The sequence below is a fragment of the Hypomesus nipponensis genome, chromosome 8 (genome assembly GCF_054491055.1).
Source record: "Hypomesus nipponensis isolate SF chromosome 8, ASM5449105v1, whole genome shotgun sequence".
Classification (NCBI taxonomy): Eukaryota; Metazoa; Chordata; class Actinopteri; order Osmeriformes; family Osmeridae; genus Hypomesus; species Hypomesus nipponensis.
The window spans coordinates 7,294,974-7,307,134 of record NC_140368.1 but is presented as its reverse complement, the minus strand read 5'-3'; the positions used below and the strand labels follow the sequence as shown (position 1 = coordinate 7,307,134).

General features: G+C 45.8%; 2 protein-coding genes across 2 annotated transcripts; one reads left to right on the top strand and one right to left on the bottom strand.

Moving 5' to 3' along the window:
* The first annotated feature begins 2 nt into the window (after nucleotides 1–2).
* Nucleotides 3–2,569, top strand: spag16 (sperm associated antigen 16). The gene is made up of 3 exons (XM_084702913.1): nucleotides 3–1,068; nucleotides 1,241–1,576; nucleotides 1,699–2,569. The coding sequence occupies exons 1-3, from the start codon at nucleotides 61–63 to the stop codon at nucleotides 2,212–2,214; spliced, it is 1,860 nt and encodes a 619-aa protein (XP_084559039.1). The 5' UTR covers nucleotides 3–60; the 3' UTR covers nucleotides 2,215–2,569.
* A 4,227-nt stretch (nucleotides 2,570–6,796) lies between these two features.
* LOC146274965 (uncharacterized) lies at nucleotides 6,797–10,950 on the bottom strand. The gene is made up of 8 exons (XM_084702917.1): nucleotides 10,716–10,950; nucleotides 9,507–9,554; nucleotides 8,910–8,942; nucleotides 8,617–8,652; nucleotides 8,235–8,345; nucleotides 7,649–7,762; nucleotides 7,353–7,430; nucleotides 6,797–7,224 (listed from the first exon to the last, which is right to left on the bottom strand). Exons 1-8 carry the CDS (start codon nucleotides 10,815–10,817, stop codon nucleotides 7,165–7,167), a joined length of 582 nt encoding a protein of 193 aa, XP_084559043.1. The 5' UTR covers nucleotides 10,818–10,950; the 3' UTR covers nucleotides 6,797–7,164.
* Between the last annotated feature and the right edge of the window lie 1,211 nt (nucleotides 10,951–12,161).

The window sequence follows — 12,161 nt, the reverse complement described above, 5'->3', positions numbered from 1 at the left end:
TCGGTTTCTCCTTGTATCTATGGCAACATTCTGTCTAGACGCTAAACTTGAGATACAAAAATGACCACTGACCCTTATCAGCAACCCGAAACGGATTCATATTTTATCGAAAGTCTTACAATACCAGCAGACTCCGACGATGGTTTTCAATATGATGAAGTTACTTTTGAAGAACACTGTAGTCTGACTGAAGGAGAGGAGGATTTGGAGGCAACGGTAAGGGCTATCCAAGAACGTTTGGATGACACTACCTCAGTTGCTCTAAACCTCGATGCATCCCAGCCCCGTGTTTCTCACGTTCCCGAAGTGTTGGACGACTTCCTCCGCAATTTTCTTGTTAAAATGGGAATGAAAAAAACATTAGATTGTTTTCAAACCGAATGGACCGAGCTATCACACAAAGGTCTATGGAACACAAACAAAATTGAGTTGGTCCCAGAAGTGTACACGCAAAATCAACTTCTGGACAGCCAGTTGAAGAATGCTCAAAGGGAACGAGACGAGTACAAGCATGCGGCCTTAGCAGCGGCAGATACACTGGTCAAGCTCCAGAAAGCCAGAGATTTTCATCGTCTACAGCACAAACGTGTGATGCAAGAGAAAAACAGACTGATAGAAGATATTAGAAAACTAAAGACTTACTGTTCCTCCTATGAACCTGTTCTGAGGCAGATGAATGAGAAATACCAAGTAGCTTTGAAGGAGAAGATGCTGGCCAGTTTAGAGAGGGACAGGGCCTTAGGGCAGGCAAACAGTCTAGAAGCCAGCCTCCACAACACTCAACTTCTGTCAGCCACTGAGGATCGTGTGGAAGACCTGAGCCAGGAAGCAAGCTCTAAACCTGACGTCAAGCTGGGTAGGGAAACCAAGCCCCAGATGGTCAAGGTTAGCCGCAGTGATCCCTCCAAAGACCTAACCAAGAACCCCAACATGTCCAAAGACATAAAGGACTCAGAGTTCCCGGTGGACATGCGTGTCAACCCCTGTCTGGCTCACATGAAAGATCTGTCCATATCAACTCAAGACTCAGTCAAGGCCAACAGCTTCCACCTTACAAACACCTTCAAGGTTAGATAGCTAACCGCAGACTGCTTAGTCTTGAATCCAAAATGTAGATATCCGTCTTTAGATTTCCCCCAAATGTCTTCTCTATATATTTTGTGAAAAACATATATTATAGGCTGAGTTTTGCCATTTTTGTCCAATGCTTGTTTACCTGTTGTCCTAACCCTCCCTCCAGGCCCACAGCCTGGCTGTCAGCTGCCTGGCTCTGCACCCCTGTAAGCCAGTGTTGGCATGTGGAGGTGACGATCTGGTCTGGAGGCTCTGGGGGCTTCCTGAAGGAGAGCTCATCGCCACAGGGGAGGGCCACTCCGACTGGCTGTCTGGGATCAGCTTCCACCCTGATGGATCCAGGTTGGCCACCACCTCTGGGGATACCAGTGTCCGTGTATGGGACCTGGCACAGGGCCACTGTGTGCTGACCCTGGAGGGGCACACGGGGGCCACCTGGGGGTGCACCTTTCACTCATGTGGGGATTTCCTGGCCTCCTGTTCCCTGGATTACACTGTGAAGGTAGGACAGTAGTTTTAAGGTGATCTTTTAAAAGCATGTTTAAATCAATAATATTGAGCTCTATTTCACTCCCTAGTGTACTTGCATGTACCTTGTACGGGATATGCTTTGTATCTGTGCAGGTGTGGGACCTCCAGAGTGAGAGATGCCGCTACACCCTTCGTGGACACACAGGCTCTGTCAACAGTGTTGAGTTCCTGCCCTTCTCCAACACCCTCCTGACCTCTTCTGCTGACAGGACCCTCTCTCTGTGGGACGCCCGGACCGGGCTGTGTGCCCTGTCCCTCTACGGCCACCGTAGCTCCTGCAACCACGCAACCTTCACCGCAGCCGGTGACATGGTGGCTTCCTGCGATGCTCTTGGCTTCGTCATGATCTGGGACGTGAGGAATCCGCCGGCTCCTACGGTCACCGTGGAGACAGGGCCGCTTCCTAGCAACCAGGTGGCCTTCAGCCCATCAGACCAGACGTTGGCGGTTGCCGGGGACGATGGTGATGTGAGGCTGATGGATCTGGCTGTGTCCCAGGTGGCCCGTGTTCTCAAACATGAGGATGCAGTGCAGAGTGTCATCTTTGACCACAAGGGGGAGTACTTACTGTCAGGGGTGTCAGACGGGCAGATATATGTTTGGTCATAGCAGAGATATTTATATTTAAACAATTTACATAATCCACCATACAATTTACATAATCCACCAAGTGATTTAATCACTTTATGTCCATTAATGCGGCTTGTCATTATTAATAAAATTGTAAGTTCCTCGTACTCATTGTGTCCTGGCACACATATGTTTGAACAACTTTTTAACTCACATTCCTAAGAGTTTTGTAGCTCTAAATACTGTCTGTAACATTTATCATTAGAAATATGTTATGAAAAGCACCAATTCAGTCATCCAGTCAAGAATGCGTAATGTCTAACCTTAACCACAAGAGGGCAATGTTGTCCCACACGTTCACTGCCTAGCAAGCTGTTGTGTAGAGCCTGTTCACCTGTTTGTAGCAGTTCAGCTGTGTGATTGTGGTTTAATGAGATACTTTGGCTCTGAAGTTCCTGCTGCGAAAGCTGTTTAAGGTAGGGCCAAAGCTGATGGATTGAAACAGATGGACTTTTAAAACACCATCCACCCAATGCTGTACAAACATTCCAAATTCAATACAGGTCAACTAGCCAACCAGCCTCCTTCTCAACCTTACTCAGTGAGCCATATGCAAAATCAATGTGTTCCTGATACCTTAAAGTTTTAGAGTTGAACTTGTGAGGGAAAGGTTCTGTCAGGCACCACAGAGAGCTACATGATCGATCAACATTGTCGCCACCCCCTCTACCAATCTCTTGATGACGTCCACCATCAGGTTTGCTTCACACCACTGTGAGCTGTCACATGTGCAGGACAAAATGGGGCTGGATAGGTGTGGGGGTGCTGACAAATAATAACTTAAGAGAATACAAAAAGCGTATCAGAGAAAGAGAGATAGACAATACATCTCCTGTATCTAGTGTGCTCTGTATCTACTCCAGGTCTGTAACTAGCTACAGCAATCTCAGGTGGTGGTCCCCTCTTTTCTGTAAAATGCCTCTAAGACTGGGGAAGTGCAGGCAATATTGATTAATCCTGTCCCTCTTCTGTTCCTGTTCTCTACTAATGGTTGTCCACTTTGACTCATTTGACTACAAGTTTTAAATGTCTTTTTTTTTATTTGTTTAGTGTCTTTGGACTTGGCTTACCATGAGTGCCTGGCTCTTCCTCAAGCTTCCCTGACCCTTCCCAACCCGACCTCTCTCCACCCCATCGGAGCAGCCACTGTAATCTCCCTCCACAACGGTGCCATAAAACATGTCTTACCTCCCTCTCCCCCTCCTGACAGACTGGGCTTATTAGGATTCGGAGCTGGCCTGCCTACCTCTGCTGCTCTTTCCTCTCTCCTCTGACAGCAATGTGTGCCTCCCAGTCAGCAACGACCTTGACATCACACAGCACGGGAAAGAATGAAAGAGAGAAAACTCATGCTCTGCCTCACTCTGCTCTGCTCTGCTCTCCCTCGCTCTGTGTCTGTCAGAGAGCAGGCTGGTAAACTGCAGCCCACTTGAGCAGTTCTATCAGCTGTGAGACAAGGTATCTCTTTTGTAGTCGTGTCTAGCTGGATCAAGTTGTCAGCGTGACAAGAAACTAACCATAGGTCTGTGTGTGCATGTGGATATGCTCTCGTACATTGAAATGTGTAACCATGACCACGGGTGACCTGCATGTGTGTGGTTTAGTCAGACTTGTAGCACTGTCTAACAGCACCATTATCTTCCTCTGAGGTCTGCTGTTCTCAAGTAATGCATTCCTTTTAGTTCTTGATTTTCACAGAGTGTAATTTGAATACTATTAGCATGTCGTACTTAGCCGTTCTTCTTGCTCCAATGTCCTGCTGGATTCTGATTGGCCGAGCAGTAACACATCATCTTCAAAGTCAGCCAATGGTGTTAAGTCCGTAAAGATGACAGGGCCCAAAGCTTTCTGTTAATCATGGTGATAGTCATAGTGCTCATACCACTAACATGTACGGTTTATCTTAACATTTCTATTACACATTTACCATTAATCTAGTGAATAGTTTATTGGTGGGATAAATTATATGGACTTTATGAAATCAGGATTTATGCCACATTGTAAGGTCATAAAAAAAAAGACTTTAGTATGACGAGTTATGTGGTCCAAATGCTGCTGCATGTGGAATATGGTATGGTATTGAGGATGATGATGAGAATGATCAGTCTTGACACAGACATTTTAAAATATCATAATATATTATAAATTGTACTACTTTTTGTAGTACAATTTGTACAAGTTGTGTATACTGCTGACATCTAGAGGTCATGTTGCAAGCTGCAGTAAATTGTGAAAATGATAACCAAGGCAATCAATCACATGTGACCTGGGGTCTAGTAAAGAACAACGGATCATTGCCAACAAAAAGGTGAGACCCAACTCCCCCAACAACACAACCACAATCAGCCATTACACAGATCAACGTCTACGTTCAAACAACAGGCTTTTACTGGGTTAGAGTGAGAAACAAAGAACGGAGTCTGTTAGAAAGGAAAGGTCACTGATATCCCTCCCATGTCAAATCAACCACACACACACACACACACGTGCATGCAGCACGTTCACACACACACACACATGTACACACACAGACACGCACAAGCAGCCTGGTCCTGTCTGAACCCACCAGAGGGAGAAGGAGATGCGTCCTCCAGGGCAGGTGTGTCTCCTGCACCCAGCACAGTGATATGATGGGAGAGTCTGTGCTGCTGAGGTGTGTGTGTGTGTGTGTGTGTGTGTGGGAGGGAGGAGGGACCGGGGGGCATATTGACAAGACAGCAGAGCGGGCGAGCGTTACCGAGGTTACTGGGTGGTGGAGTGAGTGTTGGCAGGAGCCAGGACATCCTATGGGGGTTCTGTGGGTGACAGCCGGCAGCACAACCCCCCTCGTCTGATCTAATGGGAGGAGACAGGGAGGTTGGGAGGGACGAGGTCAATTCAGTGTGACACGCTGACACGGCTGAGGCCAGTCTGACGTGGACAGGGAGGGGCTCTACTGGAATACTGAACGGGCAATATCTCAGCTGTCAGTCACGACAGAGGGAGAAACATCTCAGCACAGAGGCTTGAGTCTGGGAGAAACATACCCTGGATCAGGTCATCACAGTTCCCAGAGCTCTGCCCTCTCTGCATGCCCCTTGGCACCAACAAACAACCAAACCCTGACTAGATCAAGTACATAAAGATCTGATCAGGGTTGGAGTTGTGACACTGGGGACTCAAGCCCGTTGTCCATCAAGCTAAGAGAGAGACAGATCATGAATGCCTGATTCCATCAGTGTGGATATTGTACTCTGCTGTCCATCTCAACAAGAGCGCGTGGTTTTGCGTGTGCTCTTGTGTGTTCATGCTGTTTGTGTGCACACCTGTGTGTTTATGCTTTTTGTGTGTGCACCTGTGTATTTATGTTGTTTGTATGTGCTATTTGTGTGCCAGAATGTGGGCTGGCATGCATCATGTTATTGCTTTTGATTGCTGCCACTGTAGGGGAGTGTAGGCGAAGTAGAGGCTGTCCGGCTGGTACCCTCACTGCCCTGCTGCTCTGAGCCTGAAAGCCCAGAGACAACATGTCTCTCTGACACCTTCTACAGCCATTCAGATAAATCTCATTCAAAAATCCAGGCGTCCTGGAGAAAGCTTTCTCGGCACAGAGAAACCCAACTCCCTCCAACCCCCCCCCCCCCCCCCTCCTCCCCCAAACCTCTTGGGTTGGGATCACCTGCAAACACACGTCCACCTCGGTCCCCCGTGATTCTCCATCATTTCTACCTGATCCATTCCCCCTGTGTCCCACTGCAAGGGTCAATAAATAGCATGAAGTATAGAAGGCATCCGAGATGCTAAGTGGACATAAATAATGCATTTGGTTATTATGTTCATCCTCAGCTATTGAAGAGATGAGGTTCTATTGTGAGATGTCGTAACAATGGGAACATCTTCATTCCAAAGGCAGAGGGGTTTTCATCCTTGTTAGTACAGGATGAGTCATAGGTCAGTCTATTTATCTTGCGATTGTTATCTCATTGAGTTCTGCGGTTACTTCAGTAGTGCCCAAGCATATACCCTGCATTTTCACAGTAGCTTTGCAGGATTAAGCATGGCTATTCGATACTCCATCACTGCAAATGAAGACCTGACTCGATGAAACTGTGGATATGGCTGACACAGCGGTAAAAAGGTATTTTATCCGCCAATCCAGATGTCAATTAATTAATTAAGACAATTCATGTTGTGAGGTCCCATCTTTGGCCAAATGAATTCATAATCAAGTGTTTTTTTTCTGTTGAGTAAATTGAGTTTGACTCCTAAAACAGAAGGCTCTGTCTACATCTAGATGATTCTTTCCCCACAGCAGTTGGCTGCACGCCCACACATTTAAATAGATTAACCAGGCTGGTCTGGGGTGGATGCTGTGCCCCTTTCCGCCTTGCCAGCACTGCATTGGGCATTCAGTACCCAAAGCTCAGTGCTATTTTCCCCCTAATCCGCAATTTCGGAATGAACTGTTGGCAGCTTCACAGTCCTTTGCATGGGAAATGAAGGTGTTACACAAAGAGAAAGGGAGGGGGAGAGGCAGACGAAAGGTTTATGTAACTTTTTGTGAAAAATAAGAAATGCTAACTAAATGGTAATGTTTATTTCATAGATTTACGATGAGCACAGAATATGTTGCCAATTCTACTGTAGTCATTCAGTATTTGATCCACTCTACAAAGGCTCCTATTACGTAAACCATCGCTAACGATTATGTTCGATTTTCTGTAATCAAAATATATGTTAATTTTAAACAAGGGATTCATCTAGAAGTATTTGACAGGGTTCTAAAGGACACAGCATATTGAACCAGTACTGTATATTTAGCTGATGTATATATTAGTAACTTGAACAATTTACACAGAATCAAGATATTGACTCACACAAACTGTGTAGCACACAGTAATATGTTAGGCACTCGATTGATGTATATTTCGTATTCTATTTATGAACTATTTACTTGGGATTCTTCCTTTTCTGTGCGCTCCTCTTGGGTCTTTCAATCACTGCATCCCCCTGAGGACCAATATCAAGTATCAAGTGTCAGAATCAAACAAGGGTTAACATACTAATATGATATATGCCATGGTTCTGTGAAGACATCAGTTTCAGAGTGTTTTCCATCATGAATGGTGGATAGTCACCAGGACTGAGTAGGCCCCAGAGCGCCCAGTCTTCCCCTTCTTCGGTGGCTCCTGCAGCTGCCGTCTGACTCTCGTCACCTGGCGACACATCTCAGAGTTAGAGCCCCATAGCACACCTCACATTCTGGTTGAGCAGGGAGCCAAACTCTTTAGAGAAGCTGAATCAATGGAAGCTGAAAACGCCTCGAGCAATTGTTTAATGGAATCCGACACGTTGCGTTGACAGTTGAGGAACCATGGTGACCGCAGTGGGGTCTGGATTGGTCTTGTCTAGTCTTGTTGTCATGGAGACCCACCTGGAGGGGTGAGGAGGAGTCATGGACGATGAGAGAGTAGGAGCCGACACGGGATTTGACCTTGTTCTTCTTCTTTGTACCAGTGTGACCCAGATGTCTCCTGGCACGCTCCGCCTGTTGGCCAGACAGCCACAGGCGGTCAGACACAGTCAGGGAAGCAGCACTACCATGGCAGGGTGACAGATTGGTGCTGTGACAACATTCTTCAATCCCACAGAAAGGTCACTTAATGTTTCTGTGGGGATGAATGATTCATGTGGTCGTAATTAGCTGTTTGCAACCTTAAACAATTTAACTTCCTTATTGTGTGTGCAGTTACTATGTGGTTTACAGTTAATTGTTTCTCAGTCACAGTGTCAATCTCTTTCTTTCTTCCTACCCCTCTCTCTCTCTCTCTCTCTCTCTCTCTCTCTCTCTCTCTCTCTCTCTCTCTCTCTCTCTCTCTCTCTCTCTCTCTCTCTCTCTCTCTCTCTCTCTCTCTCTCTCTCTCTCTCTCTCTCTCTCTCTCTCTCTCTCTCTCTCTCTCTCTCTCTCTCTCTCTCTCTCTCTCTCTCTCTCTCTCTCTCTCTCTCTGTTGTAATGGTACCTGGATGAGCATGTTGGGGAAGCCCTTGACGGAGACGGCCCCAGGCAGGCTGGCTGGGCCCAGGTGTGTTGGACCACTCCTCTCCAGCTGCCTCTTCTGTCTGCTCAACACCTAGCACGACGACACAAAGCACACTCTTCAAGGAGCTGGCCGCATCTGTCCTTGCACATCCAATCCTTTTGACATCTCTCTCTCTATGCTAGACAAGCTAGATGTACTCGGTTACAGAACCGCAGTGTGAATCATTCTATAATCCATCGCAAGAATATATGCCAAAAATGCTATATAAATATGCACACAGATAGATTACAGAGACTCTTAAGATCTGAATATAATGTCTCTGAGACATTATTCTATTATTCGATCAATCAAGTACTTTTACCTGTAACTGTTGTAGAATTTCGGTGTGGCTTACGCTCTGTGGAGACATCACAGTGTGGTTATCAGAGATTGATCATCTGCATGCATCATCATCAATTTCTATGTGATGGACTGAAGGCTGGTTATTGATCAGCTCTGGCCACTCTTAATGAATGCATTGGTACTTGGAGGATAGATAAGCCAGTACCAGTCAGTCAGTCTGACTGAAGCAGAAATGAGGATGGTAGGGGGATTTCAGCGGAATCAATAGAAGAATGTTTCTCAGGTTGTGTAATTGGCAGGATTTTTACTTACACCAATTGCCCCTCTTGACCCAGGTCTTGTAATCTGGAAACAACAAGGACGAAATGTTAATAAGATTAGAGGGTTGGTGATGAAGTGGGATGCTTTGATTAAGTAAAATGCTCTTTACGAGGTTGTCATGTGACTCTGTGAAATCAATGGTGCTGTCTGCTGCTAAGCTAATTTCCCAGGTTGCTGTTCAACGCCTGCTACATTAGCACACTGGTATTGTGTTGTGTATATGGTGACTGCAGCATTAACTGTAGTTATGTGTTACGACAGAACAGTCAGAACAGTTGGTATGTTAGCCTCCCTGGAGAGATCCCATAATGCAGGCATATGTTGAAGACTTGTGCACACACACACGCACACACACACACACACACACACACACACACACACACACACACACACACACACACACACACACACCCACACACACACACACACACACACACACACACACACACACACACACACACACACACACACACACACTGGAGGAGAGACCTCTCAGCCTGCTGCTCTCTGTGTGGAGCGTAGCAGCTGGATGCCCTTGTGGATGGTGTGTATGCGTGTTTGTAGGAAGGAGGGTGATGATACACATACCGGCCGTGTTCTCCCAATGTTGCTTCCTTGTAGCCCTGCACCCCTCAGCTACAAAATGTCAATAATATAAAAAAGGTAAAAAATTAAATGAATGTGAATTATAATAGCTGTATTACTGTGCAATTTAAGAAACAGTTTAAGATTCCATTTTTTTCCAAAAGTACATTAAAGTTTAAATGTTTTGGGAATCGGGAAAACTGTCTGGAAAACCATAAAAACTGTCCACGACCAATTTCAACCTATTTCTTCTGCTCTTGCAAGCATTGTTGGCTAGTAGCATAAATAACCAATTTTATTTTCCATCATTCAAAACAACCTTGGTGGGAAATAACACAGACAAATAAAACTGAGCACAAAATTAAATCTAACCTTTTTAAAAAAGCTTCAGAAACCGTGTTGCCAAGGTCAACACAGGAGGTGACCACATCAGTAGTATGTGAATGCACATGGGCCCAGTATAATTACACAAAACACATTATGCCCCTAAAAGCCCAGACGGATAAATTATTCTCGACTTTCATGTTTGAGAGTAAATTCACATTTTAAAACTTCCAGCTGCTGTATCCATTGCCTGATCCGGTTGAGGGTGATTACATTGGACAGAACACGAAGACTGTCCGCCGAAAATGTTGACCGCAAGTATGGAAAGTCTAACTGCCCTGCAGCCACATGAAGGTTCTGTGAGAATTGAGGGTTTTCTGTCTACGGCTGTGTTTTTGCTTAAGGCACGGGCTCACTGTGAAATCCATAACAATGAGACTTCTGCCCCCTGACGAAAATAAACACATATCCCCACCAGGTTAATGACACGTTAACCTAGCTATGTATTTATATTACATCCTGAGATGACACACTTGACCACCACACCACAGTCACAGAGACCTAAATTTAGTGTTACTGTGTGGAAAATGAGTGAGAGGATCCTGCCTCAGTTATTACTGGCTTCCAGTGGCCTCAGTCTAAACCCTGCTAAGTAGCGACCAAGACTTGTTTGTGAAATCAAAAGAACTGTAAGGAAAGCAGCTGTCCTCTGACCATTCCAATTCACACATCAACAACAACCATGTCGTTTGTAACGATAACAACCCTTCCAAGCTTCTACATCTGAATGTCCACATACAGCTCCCGCATATTCTGTAACCTCAGCTGGAATCCATCCGCCCATCAACCCCCCCCCACACACACACACACCTCCACCCCTGGTCTTACCTGTCCTCCTGCGCAGCCTGCAGTCTGGGAGGAGCAGTCCAGGGCATGTGAGAGCATGCCAGCCGTCAGACAGAGCAGGCACACCCAGGCAGTCCGCTCCATGGTCCCCGCACTGAGCTCCAGCCCCTAGCCGATCCCTGCTATATACCCTCTGCTCTTAATGAGGACCAGATGCTGGGGCTTGGAGGTCCTGCCAGCTTCGCACAGACAAACAGCCCACCGCAGCTCTACGCTCCACGGCAACTAGCGGCCTGCGGTCCTGCTGAAACATGTCAGACATGTGGAGGGCCTCCCCCTGAAACCACCCCCTCTCCCCCACCGATCTGGGCCTGCTCCATGAAGGCCATTTTCCACTGCGGAAAAGAGAGACAGAGTGAGAAAGGAAACAGCCTCAACCTCTGTTGAAGATACACTTGAAAGATTTTTTTCATTAAGAGAAAAATCCATAAAAAACATTGAGGGGCCGAGGGAGTTGAGCTTGCTGGTTGTCTGATTGGTTCACTAGAAATGGGTTCAACTCCAGAACAAAATAGACCCTTTCTGTTCTGTTCTGCTTTCTCTTAATTATTATTCTGCCTATGTAATCATTCCATTTACAAAAATCATTACAATTTGACGAAATCGTCTGTAGCGTTTCTTTGGTGGGCTACTGCTTCCAAATCAGTCAGGGCCATATACTGTACATTAGGACAAGTTACATTGAGTTACTGCGTGGAAATGGAGTCATGGCAAAATCACAAGAATCTTAATAGCATGAATACTTAATTGTTTTCAAATTCTATATTTATCAGGATTTTGTTTATTCTTCACTCAAACTTGTGAGTTTCACAGCTGCGAAGCAGAGCTGACCTCTTGACAGATGTTTAATTTGGTCAATAAAGCCTAGCATGCTGAGGATGTTGGATGGATGAATGGATGAATGGACAGATGTTCTGTGACGTGGAAACCACAGATGAACAGGGGTGTGGTATGAAGGTGTGTAGAGCATGGAGGGATAGAAAGGGTAGGTGAAAGACGTGTTATGTCTTCAAGCCTCCAGCTCAGGGGCCGTGTAGGCTATCTCCGGAATGGAAACATCTAGTGTTTCAAACTAAAAAACAACAACAACTGCACAGTATGGGCATTTAGGATGTGTTGCATCCATCCGTTTTACTATTGTGATGTGTTATGTCTGAGCCTTACCGAAAAACATTCAGTGCAGATCGAGTTCTCTGGCTTGAACCCCTGGAAGGGCTGCTGCCCTACAAAGAAGTTTGGGTGTTTCAAACATTTCGGGGTGTGTGGTAAATATAAGTTGTGTCGTCAAGTGTAGCATTTCCAAATAGGGCTAAGGGGGAACAGGCAGTCAGGTGTGAGCAGAAAACTGGTGGTGGAAACTTTTAGATTAAAGATCAGTATCGCCTTTCTGACAACTTACACTTGCCTAACATCATTTCAAAATGAACT

Coding starts and splice junctions, on each gene's coding strand:
- LOC146274965 (XM_084702917.1), bottom strand. CDS start 10,817: ATGGAGCGGACTGCCTGGGTGTGCCTGCTCTGTCTGACGGCTGGCATG. Junction 8,346..8,616: donor AAATTCTACAACAGTTACAG/GTAAAAGTACTT, acceptor TCGTCGTGCTAG/GTGTTGAGCAGACAGAAGAG. Junction 7,431..7,648: donor ACTCCTCCTCACCCCTCCAG/GTGGGTCTCCAT, acceptor ATGTGTCGCCAG/GTGACGAGAGTCAGACGGCA.
- spag16 (XM_084702913.1), top strand. CDS start 61: ATGACCACTGACCCTTATCAGCAACCCGAAACGGATTCATATTTTATC. Junction 1,069..1,240: donor ACCTTACAAACACCTTCAAG/GTTAGATAGCTA, acceptor CCCTCCCTCCAG/GCCCACAGCCTGGCTGTCAG. Junction 1,577..1,698: donor CCCTGGATTACACTGTGAAG/GTAGGACAGTAG, acceptor GTATCTGTGCAG/GTGTGGGACCTCCAGAGTGA.